Raw genomic sequence first — 20,081 nt, forward strand, 5'->3', positions numbered from 1 at the left:
TCTTCAGGTGAGTGAGGATGACACAGATGTTTGCAGATGTTTACAGCTTGGAATCAGGCCCTTTGGCTCAAGTTATCCATACTGCCCAGTCTTTATCATTAGGCTAGTCCCAATTGCCAGGGTTTGGCCTGTATCCCTCTATACCAATCCTACGCATGTAACTGTCTAAATGCTTTTTAAAAGAAAAAAATTGTACCTGCCTCTTCTATTACCAGCTCGTTCCAGATACTCTCAACCCTCTGAATGAAAGAATTGCCCCTCTGGACCCTTTTGTATCTCTTCCCTCTCACCTATGCCCTCTAGTTTTTGACTCCCCTACCTTTGGGAAAAGGTGTTGACTATATGTCTTGTCTGTACCCCTCATTATTTTTTGGATCCCTATATGGATACCCCTAAGCCTCCTACACTCCAGGGGAAAAAGCCCCAGTTTATCCAGCCTCTCCTTATACGTCAAACCATCAAGTCCCGGTAGCATCCTAGTATATCTTTTCTGCACTCTTTCTAGGTTAATAATATCCTTTTTATAATAGGATGATCAGAATTGTATACACAATATTCCAAAGTGTGGCCTTACCAATGTCTTGTGCAACTTCAGCAAGACGTCCCAACCCCTGTATTCAATGTTCTGAACAATGAATTCCAGCATACCAACTGCTGCCTTCACCACCCTGTCCAACTGTGACTCCACTTTCAAAGATATATGAACCTGTATCCTTGATCTCTTTGTTCTATAACTCTCCCCAACATCTGACCATTAACTGAGTAAGTCTTGCCCTAGTTTGATCTACCAAAATGCATCACCTCGTGTTTATCTAGTTAAAGTTTATGTATTAGTCACAATAAGGCTTACATTAACAGTGCAATGAAGTTACTGTGAAATTCCCTTAATTGCCAAAGTTCGGCATCTCTTTGGGTCAATGTGCCTAACCAGCACATCTTTCAGATTGTGGGAGGAAACTAGAGCACCCGGAGGAAACCTGTGTTCCCTCTAATGCCTTTACGTCCTACCACAAGTATGGTGTCCAAAACTGGACGGAGTACTCCAGATGAGGTCTCACTAATGTCTTGTGCAAGTTCAACTGGATCCCTTTACTCTTGTACTCAGTACCCTTAATGAAAAGTTAACCCCTTTGTCTTTTGATTGTATTTACATCCCTCTTTGCTTTGTCCTTGGTCCCTTCATATCTCTCTCATCTCCTCCAGGGTGTCAACCCTATGAAATATATGCATTTCTCAAGTTCTGGTCTCTTGAGCATCACTGTTTTTAATGGCTCCACCATTGGTGGCTGTGCCTTCCGTAGCCTAGGCACTCAGGTTTCAGGTCTTGTCTTCCCTTCCTTCATTTGATTTTTCATTTCATTTTCAAATGAGGTAATTCATTTCGGTAGGAGTAACAGATGTGTTCAGTATAGGGCTAACGGGAGGACTTTGAATAGTGTGGAGGAGCAGAGGGATCTAGGTGTATGTATACATAGATCCCTGAAGGTTGGGAATCAAGTAGATAAGGTAGTTAAGAAGGCATACGGTGTCTTGGCGTTTATTGGTAGGGGGATTGAATTTAGGAGTCGCAGTGTCATGTTGCAACTGTACACAACTCTGGTGCGGCCGCACTTCGAGTACTGTGTGCAGTTCTGGTCCCCACATTACAGGAAGGACGTGGAGGCTTTGGAGAGGGTGCAGAGGAGGTTTACCAGGATGTTGCCTGGTATGGAGGGGAGGTCATATGAGGAGAGACTGAGGGATTTGGGGTTGTTTTCGCTGGAAAGAAGGAGGCTAAGAGGGGATCTTATTGAAACATATAAGATGATTAGAGGTTTAGATAGGGTGGATAGTGATAGCCTTTTTCCTCGGATGGAGAATGCTAGCACGAGGGGGCATGGCTTTAAATTAAGGGGTGGTAGTTATAGGACGGATGTCAGGGGTAGGTTCTTTACCCAGAGGGTGGTGAGGGATTGGAATGCCCTGCCTGCTGCGGTTGTAAATGCGCCTAGTTTGGGGGCGTTTAAGAGATCTATGGATAGGTTTATGGACGAAAAGGGATTGGTTTAGATTAGTGGGTCAGTGTTTTTTTTTAAAAAAAAACTGGTCGGCGCAACATCGTGGGCCGAGGGGCCTGTTCTGCGCTGTAATGTTCTATGTTCATCTCTCTGCTGTTTTACCTCGCTTTCATCCTTTGACTCTTCAAAGCTTTGACCAAGCTTTTGATCATCTGACCTAATGTGTGTATCCTCTCTTTTTTTTGTAATGCATGGGCAATTTGTGTAAGAGAGGTGGTGCTCGACAGACTGGAGGGGCTGATTGTGGACAAGTCCCCAGGACCGGATGGAATGCATCCGAGGGTTCTGAAAGAAATGGCGGAGGTTATAGTGGATGCCTTGGTGGTTATTTTCCAGACGTCGCTGGATTCCGGGGAAGTGCCGGAAGATTGGAAAACGGCTAATGTTACGCCGTTGTTTAAGAAGGGTGCCAGGCAAAAGGCGGGGAATTGTAGGCCGGTTAGTTTAACGTCTGTGGTAGGTAAAATGTTAGAATCCGTCATTAAGGAGGAAATTGCGAGGCATCTTGAAGGGAATTGCTTGATAGGGCGGACGCAACACGGTTTCATTAAAGGGAAGTCGTGTCTGACAAATTTACTGGAGTTCTATGAGGATGTGTCTAGGGCAGTGGATAGAGGAGAGCCGGTGGATGTGGTCTTTCTGGATTTTCAGAAGGCGTTTGACAAGGTACCTCACAAGAGGTTATTGCAGAAGGTCAGGGGACATGGAGTTGGGGGTAGGGTGTTAGCGTGGATAGAGGATTGGTTGTCAAATAGGAGGCAGAGAGTGGGGGTCAATGGGTGCTATTCGGATTGGCGGTTGGTGACTAGTGGGGTGCCCCAGGGGTCGGTGCTGGGGCCTCAGCTATTTACCATTTATATAGATGATCTGGAGGAGGGAACCGAGTGCAGGGTGTCGAAATTTGCTGATGACACCAAGATTGGGGGAAAGGCAAATTGTGCGGAGGGTGTGGAGAGTCTGCAGAAGGATCTAGATAGGCTGGGCGAATGGGCCAGGAAATGGCAAATGGAATTTAATGTTGGCAAGTGTGAGGTGGTCCACTTTGGTAGGAAGAATGGTAGGAAGGACTATTACTTACGTGGCGAAAAACTGCAGCAGGCGACGGTGCAGAGGGACCTCGGGGTCCTTGTGCATGAGTCGCAAAAACCCAGCTTGCAGGTGCAGCAGGTGGTCAGGAAGGCGAATGGGATGCTGGCCTTCATAGCGAGGGGGATTGAATATAAAAGTAGGGAGGTCTTGCTGCAGCTGTATAGGGCATTGGTGAGGCCGCAGCTGGAGTACTGTGTGCAGTTTTGGGCGCCGCACCTGCGCAAGGATATTTTGGCCCTGGAGGGAGTGCAGAGGAGGTTTACTAGGCTGATACCGGAGTTGAGGGGATTGAGCTATGAGGAGAGGCTGAATAAACTAGGCTTGTACTCGTTAGAGTTTAGAAGAATGAGGGGAGATCTCATTGAGACGTATAAGATGATGAATGGGATGGATAGGATAGAGGTGGAGAGACTCTTCCCGCTCAAAAAAGACAGTAGGACTAGGGGGCACAGCCTCAAGATAAAGGGGAGGCGGTTTAGAACGGAGTTGAGGAGGAACTTCTTCACTCAAAGGGTGGTGAATCTCTGGAATTCTCTGCCCGTTGAAGTGGTGGAGGCTGCTTCGCTAAATATTTTTAAGAAGCAGGTTGATGGGTTCTTGATAAGAGAGGGGATTAAGGGTTATGGGGAGAGGGCGGGAAAGTGGAACTGAGCCACAACAGATCAGCCATGATCTTATTGAATGGCGGGGCAGGCTCGAAGGGCTAGATGGCCTACTCCTGCTCCTATTTCTTATGTTCTTATGTTCTTATGTAAGTGTGTGGACCCTTTACAATTTTTTGCCATTGACTTAAGGAGCCTTCTTGTCTGGGGAGGAACTTTTGGGTTGTTGCCTGGCTGCACAGCTCTAAATCTTAAACATGGTCCTTATTATGGTTTAGAGTCATGTTTTGTTTAATAATACTCCTGTGTTGTGAAACTGGGAAGTTTTATTATGGTCAAGGAACTATATAAAAGCAATTGTTGTGGAGAGTGCATGTAGCCTAAAATTTGCAAGAAAAGCTATTTTAATAATATAGTATGACTCAATAAACTTGACTATTTTTGGCTTGTGCGCGGCTTTAGTGATTTTGCTTTTAAATCCCAGCACTACTGAATTTATGAAATTCCTGCTCTGCTGTTACCAAAAATATATTCACAAATCTAGTCATGATCTTTGATAGATACAGTAATTGTCTTTGCTGATACCTGTTAGATTTGGCTTAACGTGAGCCACTTTGCGTAATGATTAATCTTACTTCAAACATGTGATCTGGATGGCTACTTTTTAAACCACATAACTACCTCAGTAAGCTGACACAGGCAGCACTTTGGACTGATGTAATGATCACACGTTTCTAAAGTTCAAGTCTTTGACTTGGAAATTCTCTCGATTACTGATCCTTTTCAGCTTAGTTTAGAACTAGCAATAAGAATTAGGTACCAAACTGCTTTACGTGTGAGAAGGCATGTAATCAAACACAAGGTTTTTTTCAACTCTTTCTCTAAAAGTCGTCTTTGAATTCTGTAGAGAGACCTCATGGTGTAGGATAATGAATTCAGAACCATTGGCAATAAAGGTTTATTTACAAAGGATCAACTATAGTAAACTGATGTATTGGCTTACTGGCAGTTAGATGTTTGTTTTCAAAATGTGCTGTTCAAATATTTATGAACAAATCTGTTTTGAAACAACCTGATCTTTTACAGGGTATTTTACTCAAAAACATTGGTTGCCATTGGCTGTGAACCTCCTTGCTAATTTACACTTTAACTGTTTCCTCCAGCTAGTAAAACTGATCAATGATTCATGACAGTTGCAGCAGTGACCTTTGGAACAACGGCTTTATTTCCAAGCTGTTAATCAGCTGTGGCTCATTCCAAGTCATCATGTATTAATGAACTACTTCCTAATTGGAGAGTATGGGTGAAGCATTCTTTTTCTAAGCTGACCAGAAATAAAGGTTCGAGGTTACTGTAGAACAATTGAGTGAACATGTGTTTATATCATGTATAGTGTTGTGCTAGACGTCTTAAGCTGTGCATGGGGAAAACAGTGGAATGCTTTTGTAGCTTGTTACCAGGAGGAAAACTTTAAAAAGTACATTCAAAGAGGATAGCATGCTAACCCGACTTAAAGCTTCACCCATAATACAATTTTACAAAAAGCTCAGATAACTTTCACACTAACTGGATCTTTTAAAGCAAACAGTCAAAGTTGGCATTTGACAGACTGTAAAGAAATTAAAATATTGAAGCTTCTCCTCCCTTCACCACAAACCTGTAATTGGAGTATTTTGTCAGCTGTGGCTCAGTGCCCTTGCCTCTGAGTCAGCAGCTTGTGGGTTTAAGCTGCACTCCAGCACAATCCAAGCTGACACTGTAATGCAGTACTGAGTGTCTTTCCATGTCAGAAAGTGCCACCTTTGCATAACTTTGTAGAGCAGGCCTCCCTCAGCTAGATGCCGAGGTACTATTTTGAAGAAGAGTAGGGGAGTTATCCCCCAGTATCCTGGCCATCAAATCAACAACATAAAATCAGATTATCTGATCATTATCACATTACTATTGATGGGATTTTTTGTGCATATTGGCTGTCCTTTGGGAAGTCCTCAAAGGCACAATTTAAATGCCAATCTTTTTTAAAACCTATCAACAGAACACGCATGTTTCTGTAAAGTGAGATTTTATTTATGACTTAATTTGGATTTTGTAATGGAAAAATTTCATTTTAGAAAAACTGACGTTCTGTTTAAGTGTAGTAGAGAAAAAGCATCTAACAAAGCTTCAAATTTGATGAAGCGTTTTTCACTGGCTCTTGAATCACTGCTACTGGTTGTCTTTTCCTATTACTTTAATGATCAAAATGTTTATTTTTTTTATAAAAGTGGTTAAACTATATTTGACATAGCCAATCGTTTTTTAAAGAGCTGATTAAGAAAAGTAAGTCTATCTTGGTATTTACTAACTTCTTTCACTATTTCTGTCAATATATTGTTTGCATGGTTGAAAATGAAATCGACTGCTTTCTTTTTGCTTAAATGCTATTCATACTGAACATTGAGTCTACTGAAATGTCAAGAGTACCATTTAATAAAATGAGTGCCATATTGACAAAATTAGGCATAATCAGCAATAATACAGTTTACAGAAGCTCGTACATAACAACACTTAGACTGGAACAATAGAATTACTTCAACATTTCAGTCAAATTGGTACTATAATCCACAGATCCATGATATAATCTGATGATGGAGCCAACATCCTGACTTGAAATGTTGGCTCCGTTCTCTCTCCACAGATGTTGGCAGAGCTGTTGTGTTTTTCCAGTATTTTCTGTTTTTGTTTCTGATTCCAGCTTCCACAGAATTTTGCTTTTATATTATTATAATCCATCTTTTCTTTCAGTGGTGATGAGACAATCTCTGTATTTTCATTCCTTTGCTGGTTACCAAGTGCTAAACTGGCTCAAAGTTTGATTACAGTGATATTTATCTGAACTTATACTTTTGTGTTGTGAATTATGCATTCATTAGGTTTTGCCTGATACATCTTGTAGTGTGAGTGTTTCTAATTTTTTAGATTATCTTTGAATGTTTTCTAGAAAATGATTGAAGTGCTTCCAGCTAACACATTTCAGTTTCAGCCATGGTTCAGTTGGTAGCATCCTTGCCTTGAGTCAGATGATCCTGGGTTCAAGTTTCATTCCCAACACCTAAATGCAACTAACTATCTAGGCTATAGTTTTGCAATGCTCACTTCTGACATCAGTCATAAATTTCTTCACCCAGGGAGTAGTGGGCCTCTGAAATTCTCTACCACAGAAAGCAATTGAGTCCAAAATATTGCATGTTTTCAAGAAGGAATTAGATATAGATCTTGGGATGAAACTCGTTTGAAACTACGTATTGTGATTTAAATCAGTTAAGGGCTGGAATTGGTTGGACAAGGAAAGGACTTAATTAGTGCTAAATTTAATAACTCTTTATTTTAAAGTGATTAATTAACATCAGAAATGGCAGTCAGTGGGGTGCAGTGCTCTAACTGTGAGATGTGGGAAGTCCATGACGCTTCCATGGTTCCAGATGGCTTCATCTGCAGGAAGTGCATCCAATGGCAGCTCCTCACAGACCGCGTGGTTCAATTGGAGCAACGGTTGGATGCACTTGGCAGCATGCAGGTGGCAGAAAGCGTCATAGCCAGGAGTTACAGAGATGTGGTCACACCCAAGTGCAGGCAGACTGATGCATGACTGCCAGAAAGGACAGGCAATCAGTGCAGGAATCCCCTGTGGCAGTCTCTCTCTCGAGCATGTGTACCGCTTTGGATACTGTTGGAAAGGATGGCCTATCAGGGGATAACAACAGCAGTGGCCAGTGCAGAGAGGGTTAAAACGCAGAAGAGCAATAGTCATAGGGGACTCCATAGTTAGGGGACAGATAAGCCCTTCTGTGGTCTTGAATCAGACTCCAGGATGATGTGTTGCCTCCCTGGTGCATGGGTCGGGGATCTCACAAGAGAAGGGTGATAAGGTAGAGGTCATGGTATGTTTTGGTACCAATAACATATGTAGAAAGAGGGATGAGGTCTTTCACCAAGAATTCAGGGAATTAGGCAATAGAGGAAGGAGCAAGTCCTCTTGGGTTGTAATCTCTGGATTACTCCCAGTGCCATGAACTAGTGAGTACAGAAATAGAGAATAGCACAGGTGAATGTGTAGCTTAAGAGTTGGTGCAGGAGGGAGGTTTTTAGATTCCTGGACCACTGGGACCATTTTTGGGGAAGGTGAAACTGTGTAAGCGGTATGGTACAACTGAACCAGACTTAGACTGCTATCCTTGCTGGTGGATTTGCTAGTGCTGTTGGGAAGAATTTAAACTAGTTTGTTGGGGGGGAGGGGACGCAGACTGTTAGCAGAATAGGAACACAGTATAACATAGAAAAATAATCAGGTCAGAAAGAACACAGTGGTAGTAAGTTTCAGGGGAGTAAGACAATGCTGGAGGGCCTCTACTTTAATGTCAGGAATAGTAAAGGTAAAACGCATGAGTTAAGGGTGGTGACACATGTAATTATGGTATAATAGCCATCACAGAGACCTGATTGAGCTATCCTGCCCCTCAGTCAATGTCCCGGGATAAAGAATCTTCAGGCGAGACAGAGGAGGGAGTAAAAGAGGAGGCGGTGTTTCATTATTAGTTAAGGAGGCAGTTACTGCCGTAGGGAGATACGATATCTTGGAGGGGGCATCAGATGAAGCTTTGTGGGTGGAGCTCAGGAGTAAAAAAGGGACAGCTACGTTGCTTGGTGTTTATTATAGACCTCCAGATAGTCAGTGGGAAATTGAAGAGCAAATATGTGCGCAATTTGCAGAGGGGTGTAAAAATAAAGAGAGGGTAACTCTATTAGGTGATTTCAACTTTCCCAACGTTAATTGGGATAGCCATCATGTTACGGGCTTAGAAGAAGTAGAGTTCTTAAAATGTATACAGGAAAACTTCTTGGGTCAATATGTAGAGGATCCAACAGGGGAAGGAGCCGTGCTAGACCTAATCCTGGGGAATGAAACTGGACAGGTGGCTGATGTGTTGGTGGGGAAGCATTTTGGTGATAGCATGGTTCAGTTCAAATTTGTTATTGACAAAGAAGTTGACAAGTTGCAGAAAAAGGTTTTGGATTGGAGGAGAGTAGACTTTAACAAAATTAGGCAGGGTCTGGCCAAGGTAGACTGGAACAAGACTGGTTACTTGTGGGGAAGTCTACAGAAGAGCAGTGGGGGATGTTCAAGGATGAAATGGGGAGGGTACAGGTCTTCTAGGTTTCTTCTAGGTTAATAGGAAGGTGCAACAAACCCAGAGAACCATGGATGACCAGAGACATTCAGGATACAATGAGAAGGAAAAGAGAAGTCTGTGGAGGCATTAATGGAGCACAGAAAGTGCAGGATAGAGCTTAAGAAATCAATTCGAAGAGCCAAGAGAGGATATGAGAAAGCTCTGGCTGGTAAAAGTAGAGAAAATCCTAAGATGTTCTTTAAGTATATCAATGAGAAGAAGATAACCAGGAAAAGAATAGGGCCCATTAGGGACCAAGGGGGAAATCTGTGGGTGGAGGCAGAGGACATTGGTGTTAAACGAATATTTCACATCTGTCCTTACCCACGAGAATGAGAAAGTAGTTATGGAACTCGGGTAGAGAGACTGTGAGGCTCTAGAGAAAATTATCATAAGGAGTAACAAGGTATTGGAAGTATTGGCAGGCTTAAAAAATGGACAAATCTTCAGCTCCGGATGAATTGTGTCCCAGGCTGTTGTGGGAGGCAGGGGAGGAAATTGCAGGGACTCTGACCCAAATTTTTAAGCATCCCACCTCCACCTTCCAAGCAGTGCATTCCAGCCCATCACCACCCTACGATTAAAAAGTTTTTTCCTCAAATCCCACCTAAACCTCGCACCCCTGAAGGGAGGTGCCAGAGGATTGGAGAACAGCTAATGTGGTCCCACTATTTAAGAAAGGTTGTAGACACAAGCCAGAGAACTACAGATCAATGAGTCTTGTCTATGGTTGGGAAACGACTGGAGAACATTCTCAAGGAGAGAATCTATCTTCATTTGGAGAGGCAAGATTTGATCAGGGATACTCAGCATGGTTTTGTCAGGAGGTTATGCCTAACAAATTTGATTGAATTTTTTGATCATGTAGCGAAGTACGTGGATGAGGATTGTGCAATTGATGCAGTTTACATGGATTTCAGCAAAACCTTTGACAAAGTCCCACATAGGAGACTTATTAAGAAGGGTAATGCACATGGGATACAGGATGACCTGACAAGTTGCTTTAGTAGTAGGAGGCAGAGGGTGGTGACAAACGGTTGCTTTTGTGACTGTAGCATTCTATGGTATGGGCAGAAAGGTGGGCTCAGGCCATTGAATTAAATAATTAGTCATGATCATACTGGTTCCTCCTAAAGCTGGCCTGCCTCAATGAAAATTATAGGAGACCTGGACATGCATATCCCTGCCGTGCCAAGAGTGTATGATGTGCCCCAAATCCACCGTACACAAACCCCATTTACCATATTGGGAGACTGGTGTATTTTACAATATTTAATTGGTGTTACTGATGATTCAATTCAAAATATCCTGATTGGGACAGTTGCGTGCTTTCTTACCCTTTGATTTCATTTCTTTCCCCATTCCTTTGCTACAGGGAACACTCGTCTGGTTACGAGAAAATGAACAACTCCTTCCAAGCATTGTTTCGAGCTGTGCTAATGGAGTGATCAACTTCATTACAAACCATGATCAGGTGAGTGAAACTGGACAAAGGATTGACCTGCTCCTCTAAATCGTCAAATATTAAAGATGTAAATTTACTTTCCTTCTTGTGTTGATGATCCTATCTGCCACTAGGTTTCACTGAATGCCATGGCTGCGATCAGAATCTGAATTACATCATCAGACTCCAAACTTGTAATGCACAGAAAATTGGAAAATCTTAGCAGGTCTGACAGCATCTGTGGAGACGGAATAGAGTCAGTGTTTCAAGGCTGAATGGCCATTCATCAGAGCTAAGAGCAAAGAGCTGTTTCAAGTCTGGAGGACGAAGAGTCATCCAGACTCAATGCTGGCTCTATTCTCGCTCCACAGATACTATCAGACCTGCTGAGATTTTCCAACCTTTTCCATTTTTGTTTCCGATTCTAGCATCTGCAGTATTTTGCTTTTATCCAAACTTGTCAATACTAGTGAGGACCTGTGCTGGTTGGCCCAAATGGTGGCAGATGAGAACTCATTGGGAAAACAAATGGAATTGTCCACCGATTCCCAAGGTGCTGTGGCCTGTCACCACTTTAATGCTGCCACATTCCCACCAGGGAAGCAATGTTAAATCTGAGCCTATGAGAATGTGTATAAGGTAGATTGAGAAGAGGAAAGGGTTAAAATTGGGGTGTGTAACTGAAAATCATTTGAGGGATAAACTGGTTATGGAAAGGGCCCGAGGCGAGTGCGAGAAGGCACACTGAAACGAATGATCATGTTAAAGAAACTGTTAATAGGTAATTGTGGTTCTGGCTTCGGAGGACAGGTCTTATTGATTGGCCTTTTGTTCTTGAAAGTATTATAATCAGAAACTTTAATAGCCATGTCCTTATGTAGCTATCACCTTTTTGTTCTTGAAAGTAATCTAATCAAAATGTAACAATACAGCGATGCCCTTATTGGCTAACAGATGTAGATGTATCTCCGTCGTGTATAACTGAAACTGTTCTGTAAGCCAGACAGAGACTCACGAACCCATGCTTGATGCGTATGGTCTAGCGATCTCTCCTCCGCTGCAATAAAGAAGGTTTGCGGAGAAACCTGTGTCTCTTCAGTTTTTGATCCGACTTCCGAAAGTGAATTCCACACCTATGTTGCTGTTAGAATCATAGAATCTTAGAACCTACAGTGCTGAAGGAGGCCATTTGGCCCATCGAGCCTGCACTGACAACAGCCCCACCCAGGCCATATCCCTGCAATCCTATATAATTCCCTCCTTATCCCCCTGCCATTAAGGGTCAATTTAGCATGGTCAATCAACCTAACCCACGCAACTTTGGAGTGTGGGAAGAAACCGGAGCACCTGGAGGAAACCCATGCAGACATGGGGAGAACATGCAGACGGCAGTGATCCGACAGCAGAATCGAATGTGGGTCCCTGGTGCTGTGAGGCAGCAGTGCTAGCCATTGTGCTGCCCCAAACCTTCCCTTTGCCCTTTTTTTTTGTGATTAATGATCAGCAATATAGACAAGATAATTCTAGCAGAATATTTTACTGGACTGAGAACAAAATTGAACCTAACAAGAGACATCTAAGATAATGGAGCATAAAGGACAATAATGGGTGGGTGTATGTGTCCCTTGACATGTTGTCCGATGGATTTATTGGAGAATAAAAGCTGGATGAGGTGGGGACTTACCTGGCCTGTTGAAGCACAGTCTCATCTGGCAAAAGCAAACTACTGCGGATGGTGGAAATCTGAACAAAAATAAAAAATTGCTCCTAATACTCAGGTCAGGCAGTATCTGTGGAGAGAAACAATTAATGTTTCAGATCGAGATGCTATTTCATTCTTTGAGGGATTAGATGAAATGGTAAATTAATGGTAGAAGGGAGGGCAGTGGCATAGTGGTATTGCTGCTGGACTTGTAATCCAGAGACTCAGGGTAATGCTCTGGGGGCCTAGGTTTGAATCCCACCATGGAGTTAAAAGCCTACTAATGACCATGACACCATTGTCAATTGTTGTAAAAACCCATCTAGTTCACTGATGTCCTTTAGGGAAAGAAATCTGTCATCCTTACCTGGTCTGGCTGACATGTGACTCCAGATCCACAGCAATATGATTGATGCCTAACTGCCCTCTGCATTGGCCTAGCAAGCCACTCAGTTCAAGGGGCAATTAGGGATGGGTAACAAATGCTTGCCCAGCCAGTGATGCCCACATCCCATGAAGGAATAAAGAAAAAAAAGAATGCTTGAAACTGTTAAAGTGAAGAGTCACGATGTAGGTAGGAAGAGACTTGAACAAGGGGGAATTAAAAGAGTGGACAGAGGAAGAAATAAGTTCAATGGGGCTGAAACACTGCCTCAATCATGTGGGTTTTGGGAAAGAGGTAGAAGTGGGCTAGAAAGAGTTGGGAGATTGAGGTTGGAAGTATGGAGGGAAGAGGTCCAGAAGAGATGAGGTCAGTGACAGCCCTGGATACAGTGGCATGACCAGTAGTAGCAGGAGCAGGAGCCAGGTTGTGGTCTAGGGAGAGATCAGAGGAAGTTTTGGGTCACCTCGACCTGAAATGTTAACGCTCACTCTCTCTACACAGCTGCCAGATCTGGTATTGCCAGCATTTTTTTAGTTTTTGTCTCATTTCTTAGAAATCCTGTGAAATCTGTGCTGAATATGGAGAATTCACTGAATTTAAATTTGTACTGTAAGAAGTCTCACAACACCAGATTAAAGTCCAACAGATTTATTTGGTAGCACAAGCTTTTGGAACACTGCCCCTTCATCAAATGAATGGCTCACCCGATGAAGGAGCAGCGCTCCAAAAGCTCGTTGTACCAAATAAACCTGTTGGACTTTAACCTGATATTGTGAGACTTCTTACTGTGTCCACCCCAGTCCAATGCCACCATCTCTACATCATTAAATTTGAATTGAAATTGCTAACATGTTGTCTGTAAAAGCAGATTTCTGATCTTTTCTATTATGTTTTGGATTCATTTTCTTTGACAATTTACATACTGAGTCTGAATTCTCATTTAGACATGTTCAGGGGAAAAATACATTCAGTTCTTTGTGTTAACTGTGACTGCTTGGCTCATAAGTACCAAATTCAGCAGTAATTGGGAGCCTGTGCTTTCTAAATGTCACAGTTCTCCATTAGACTGTGTCTTTGCTCCTGAGGCTTTGGGTGAGGCATACTTCTATCTCTAATGTCTGTAACAAATAGCCACCTCTATTTTCTCAGTAATCACAGAGTCTCTACAGTGCAGGAGGACGGCATTTGGCCCATTTGAGTCTGCACCAAACACAATACCACCCAGGCCCTATCCCCATACATTTACTCTAGCTGGTTCCCCTGACATCGAGGGCAATTTATCATGGCCAATCCACCTAACCTACACATCTTTGGATTGTGGAGGAAACTCATGCAGACACAGGGAGAATGTGCAAACTTCATACAGACAGTGACCCAAGCCAGGAATCAAACTCGGGTCCCTGGAGCTGTGAGTTAGCAGTGCTAACCACTGTGCTTCGTGTCACCCCAGTATATTGAAAGCAAACTTACTTTAGAGATGAATTAATAGTTAGATTCAAAAGCTTTGCCTTTGCTGTGCCTTTGTCTAATGGCTTCAACATAATCTATAAAATTCCCAGTAACAAAGCGTGAATCTCTGCCAGAGTGTATAATGCATACAAGTGAATAGTGCTTGTTAAATTTACACTAATGTTATTAATCAAGCCATATTGTCCAGCAATCACATAGGGAGTATTGATTGTGTGTTCTCCTGGCAAAAATGTCAGCTGACTGAAGTGGATGAAACTGCCCCAATGACTTCCAGCATCCACAGTAATTTGCTTTTATATTATATGACTTTTGCTTTTTCCCCTCTGCGTTATTTCTATTCAGATAATTATCTAATGCCCTCTGCCACGATTGAACCTGCCTCCACCACACTTCCAGGCAATGTATTCCAGACTCGAACCATTCTTGTGAAGAAGTTTTTTTCTGAGATCACATTGTTTCTTTTGAAAATCACTTTAAATCTGTGGCCTCTCATTCTCGATCCTTCTACGAGCAGGAGCAGTTTCTCCCTATCTACTCTGTCCAGCATCTTCATGATTTTGAATATTTCTATCAAATGTCTTTTCAGTCTTTTCTCTGAAAACAGTACCAACCTCTTAAATCGATCCTCAAAACTGAAGTTTCTCAACCCTGGAACCATTCTTGTAAACCTCTCCTGCACTCTCTCCAATGCTTTCATTTCCTTCCTATGGTGTGGTGCCCAGAACTGTACACATTCCAACTGAGGTCTGACTTATCTCTTAGAAGTTCAGTGTAACATCATTGCTCTATCATGTGGCTCCCTCCACCTGCCCTGCTACCTCCAATGGTCTATGTCCTCCTTACTAACAGCTGGGGGCTTGTGTCAAGTTTGAGAAAGCTGTCTCACAGACTAGTCAAGCAACAGCTTGACATAGTCATATTCGTGGAATCATACCTCTCAGACATACCACCATCGCCATTCCCAGTGGCAGCACAGAATATATAGTCATAGAATAGAATCATAAAATACCTACAGTGCAAAAGGAGGCCATTTGGCCCTTTGAGTCTGCATGACTCCAAGAAAGCATCTTACCAAGGTCCTATCCCCGTAACTCTCATACTTATCCCACTAGTCTCCCTAACCGACACATCTTGGGACACTAAGGGACAATTCAGCATGGCCAGTCAACCTAATCTGCACGTCTTTGAACTGTGGGAGGAAACTGGTGCACCCAGAGAAAACACACACAGACACGGAAAGAACATGCAAACTCCAGATAGTCACCCAAGGCCGAAATTGAACCTGGGTATCTGTCTCATGGCACCAGGTCAAACATAGGCAAGAAACCTTTTGCTGGTTGTCACGTTCCGCCCCCCCCTCAGTTGATGAATCAGTACTCTTCAATGTTGAACACAAGTTGGAGGGGGGCAAAGGAGCAGAATGTATCAACCTCTCTAATCTATCCCCAAAATGGAAGTTTCTCAATCCTGGAACCATTCTTGAATGGGGGGCTTCAATGTCCATCACGAAGAGTGGTTCGGTAGTACCACCACAGACTGAGCTGACCATGTCCTAAAGGACATAGCTGCTAGACTGGGACTTCAGGTGGAGAGGAAATCAACAAGAGCCAAAAACATACTTGATTTCATATTCACCAACCTGTTAGTGGCAGATGCATCTGTCTGTGACAGTATTGGTAGGAGTGATTTCGCACAGCCCTTGTGGAGACGAAGCCCCATCTTCACACTGAGGATACTTTCCATTGTGTTATGTGGCACTATCACCATGCTGAATGGGATAGACTTTGAATAGATCCATCAACTCAAGACTGCGCATCCATGAGGTGCTATGGGCCATTAGCAGTAGCAGAACTGTATTCAACCATAATCTGTGACCTCATGGCATAACATATTCCCCACTTTACCATTACCATCAAGCCAATAATCAATAAAAAGTGCAGGAGGGCATGAATAAAAATAGTCAACCTGGTGAAGCTACAACACAGAGCTACTTGCGTGCTAAACAACATAAGCAGCAAGTGATAGAGCTGAGCAATTCTACAACCATCCGATCAGATCTAAGCTCTGCAGTCCTACCATATCCAGTTATGAATGATGGTGGACAATTAAATAGCTCACTGGAGGAAGAGGCTCTACAAATATCCCCATCCTCAATGATGGAGGAGCCCAGCACATCAGTGCAAAAGATAAGGCATCCGCAGCAATCTTCAGTCAGAAGTGCCAAGTGGATGATCCATCTCGGCCTCCTCCAGAGGTCCCCAGTGTTCAGTCAATTCAGGTCATTCCATGTGATATCAAGAAATGGCTGAAGACACTGCATACCGAAAAGGCATTGGGCCCTGACAATATTTGTCCAATAATGCTGAAAACTTGTGCTCCAGATCTTGCCACTGCCCTAGCCAAGCTGCTTCAGTGCAGCTAAACACGGCATCTACTCAACGATGTGGAAAATTGCCCAGATATGTCCTGTACACAAGAATTACCATCCCCATCTATTCTTGATTGCCAGTAAAGTAATGAAAGGGGTCATCAACAGTACTATCAAGCAGCACTTGCTTAGTAACAACCTAATTGAACATAGAACACTACAGCACAAACAGGCCCTTCGGCCCACAAGTTGCGCCGATCACATCTGTACCTACCAAGCCATAGAACTATCTGTAACTCCCAATGCCATTAGATCCCATATACTCGTCCAGAGGTCTTTTAAAAGACCCCGGCGAGTTTGCCTCTACCACCACCGACGGCAGCCGATTCCACTCACTCACCACCCTCTGAGTGAAAAACTTTCCCCTAACATCTCTGTACTTGCTTCCCAGCACCTTAAATCTGTGTCCTGTCGTAGTGACCATTTCAGCCCTGGGAAATAGCCTCCGAGAATCCACCCTATCTATTCCTCTCAACATTTTATAAACCTCTATCAGATCGCCTCTCAACCTTCGTCTCTCCAGGGAGGAGAGACCTAGCTCCCTCAACCTATCTTCATAAGGCATGCCTCCCAATCCAGGCAACATCCTTGTAAATCTCCTCTGCACCTTCTCAATAGCCTCCACATCCTTCCTGTAGTGAGGTGACCAGAACTGTGCACAGTACTCCAAGTGCGGTCTGACAAGGGTCTTATAAAGTTGCAGCATTACCTCCCGACTCCTAAACTCAATCCCTCGATTAATGAAGGCCAGTACACCATATGCCTTCTTGACCACATCCTCCACCTGCGAGGCCGATTTAAGAGTCCTATGGATCCGGACCCCAAGATCCTTCTGCTCTTCAACACAGCTAAGACTCCTACCCTTGATATTGTACTCCTGCATCCTGTTGGTCCTGCCAGAATGGACCACTACACATTTATTCGCGTTGAAGTCCGTCTGCCACTTCTCTGCCCAGTCTTGTATCCTATCTATTGATGCCAGCTTTGATTCCGCCAGGTCATTTGGCTCCTGACCTCATTACAACCTTGGTTCAAAATGGTTGCAAAAGCTGAACTCCGGAGGTGAGTGAGACTGACTGCCCTTGGCATCAAGGTAGCATTTGACCGAGTGTGGCATCAAGGAGTCCTAGCAAAACTGGAATCAGTGGGAATTGGGGGATAAACTCTCCATTGGTTGCAGTCACACCTAGCATAAAGAGATGGTTCCAGTGGTTGGAGGTCAATCATCTCAGCTCCAGGACATCAGTGCAGCAGTTTCTTGGTAGTGTACTAGGTCCAGCCATCTCAAGCTGCTTCATCAGTGACCTTTTCCTGCTATCGTAAGGCCAGAAGTAGGGATGTTCACTGATGACTGCACAATGTACAGCAACATTCATGACTCCTCAGAAACTGAAGCAGATCATGTCCAAATGCAGCAAGACCTGGACAATATCCAGATGAGTGGCAAGTAATACTCAAGCCACACAAGTGCCAGGAATGATCATCCCCAACAAGGGAAGATATAACCATTGCCCCTTGACGTTCAGTGGCATTATCGTCAATGAATTCCCACTATCAACATCATGGGAGGTTACTATTAACAGAAACTCAGCTGGACTAGCCAAATAAATACTGTGGTTATAACAGCATTTAGAGGCTGGGAATTCTGTGGAAAGTAGCTCACTTCTTTACTCCCCAAAGCCTGTTGACAAGGCACAAATCAGGAGTGTGATGGAATACTTCCACTTACCTCCGCTTGTTCCATCTTGACATTGAAGATATACTCCACTGTATTGTGTGGCATTGCCACTGTGCTAAATGGGGCAGGTTCTGAACAGATCTAGAGGCTTAAAACTTTATATCCGTGAGGTGCTGAGGGCCATCAGCAGCAGAATTACGTTCCACCGCCATCTATAAACTCAAGGCTCGGCATATCTTGCACTCTATCATTACCATCAAACCAAGGAATCAACCCTGGTTCAATGGGGACTGTGGCTGAATGTTATGACCAGGTGAGAAGGAGTGAACTGGCTCCCCTCTATTCAGCCTCCTCAGTTAAACACAACAAACGTTTTAAATTTCTTGTTCACGAGGTTCTGACTTTTCTAAATTAAACCGTATTTAACTACTTAAACTGTGAGCAGTGAGGACCCAATCAAATCTCGTTTTCTTGAGCTAAAGAAAACTTAGCAAACACTAAACCCAAGGGAAAAAAAATTGAAAGCATGACCCATCCCCCTCTCTCTCTCAAGATTTTTAAATGTTGCGGCTGATTTGACTTTCATGGATGTGGCCATGTAACGTTTAAAGTTTACTTATTAGTGTCACAAGTAGGCATACATTAACACTGCAATTAAGTTACTGTGAAAACTCCCTAGTCATTACACTTTGGCATCTGTTCGAGTACACTGAAGGAGAATTTAGCATGGTCAGTGCACCTAACCAGCGTATCTTTTGGACTGTGGGAGGAAACCAGGACGCCCAGAGGCAAGCCACACAGATGTGGAGAGAACATGCAAACTCCACACAGACAGTGACCCAAACCAGGAATCGAACCCAGGTCTCTGGCACTGTGAGGCATGAGTGATAACCACTGTACCACTATCTTGGCCTAGATGTAGAAGATGTTGCAAATATTATGCGAACTCAGTGAGCTGGTTTCCTAGTAATGTTGACATCAAAACCAGGTAATATACTTGTTCAAATCAAGAAGGGAGGGTCCAACTTTTGGCCTGTTTCCTCTGCTGAACTGAAAAACTGTTGTAATCTTTCTGTAGTGCCTGCAGCTTGGCCTGTTATTGTGGAACTTTGTAGAAACTTGATGTCTATGTCGATACGCGTGACCTTCTTGAAGATCCTCTCCATTTGGAGCTGGCAGCTTGCAGTGTCGATGGTAGTCATGATGTGGATATATTTCACCCATTGTAGGCTTTAAAAGGATTTTGGGTAGGTCTGTTTGTGGCAGCTATTTTTTTAAAATCCAATTCGAGCAAATCAAATCCAATTCAAAGTCTCAGCAAGTGAGACATTCCCGATCCAAGTTGACAAATCAGGGCTCTCACCTCCTGCCTTGGGCTTGATCTACATGATCCAAACTGATTGGAGTAGACATTGCACCTCTCCAAGGCTTGATCTCATTTGCATCTTAGCCGAAAGGCCGAGATGCAGCTTTTAAAAATTGCTTCAAATGAAGCTAAAATGTAACCTAATGACTTCAACCAAGTACAGCATGTCTATACTACATTTGATCTTAGCTAAAAGGCCAAGAAGATGTGGCAGCTATTGTTTCAATATCCAGTACTTTGCATTTTTAATGCCTCTTCCTTAGACAGTGACAAGCTTTGAGTTATCAGAAAGTCCCTCTCTTCATGCTCCCCTGAGGGCGTCTTGTTTGCTTTTTCACCTTTACCTTGTCAGGTGGCCTTGCATTTTTAAGTAATTTGTAATGTCTGATTTCAAATTGCAAAATTTACAGTGAGTTGAAAGGTCATGTTTTCAAAAACAAAAGGGCATATCCTTGTGACGGTGAGCATGTTGGAAGCAGCAGACACAGCTAAAAATGAAGTGTCAATCCTGTGAAGTTACAACATAAGACCAGCTGCAACATTTAAAAATCTTGAGAGAGAGGTGGGTCATGTTTTCAATTTATTTGGTTTAGTGTTTGCTAAGTTTCCTTTAACTCAGGAAAACTAGATTTGATTGTCTGCTCATGAAT

The 20,081-nt window shown here is 43.2% G+C and overlaps 1 protein-coding gene across 1 annotated transcript in view; it reads left to right on the plus strand.

Annotated features, from left to right (window-relative positions):
• myo10 (myosin X) overlaps positions 1-20,081 on the plus strand; it is a 351,157-nt gene that overhangs the window by 72,406 nt on the left and 258,670 nt on the right. The window contains exon 2 of the mRNA XM_080204973.1: positions 10,334-10,432. Within this exon, the coding sequence (XP_080061099.1) occupies positions 10,334-10,432 (99 nt within the window). The remainder of the gene's footprint in view (positions 1-10,333; positions 10,433-20,081) is intronic.

This window comes from Carcharhinus amblyrhynchos, chromosome 2, assembly GCF_965287045.1.
Source record: "Carcharhinus amblyrhynchos chromosome 2, sCarAmb.v2.hapA, whole genome shotgun sequence".
NCBI lineage: Eukaryota > Metazoa > Chordata > Chondrichthyes > Carcharhiniformes > Carcharhinidae > Carcharhinus > Carcharhinus amblyrhynchos.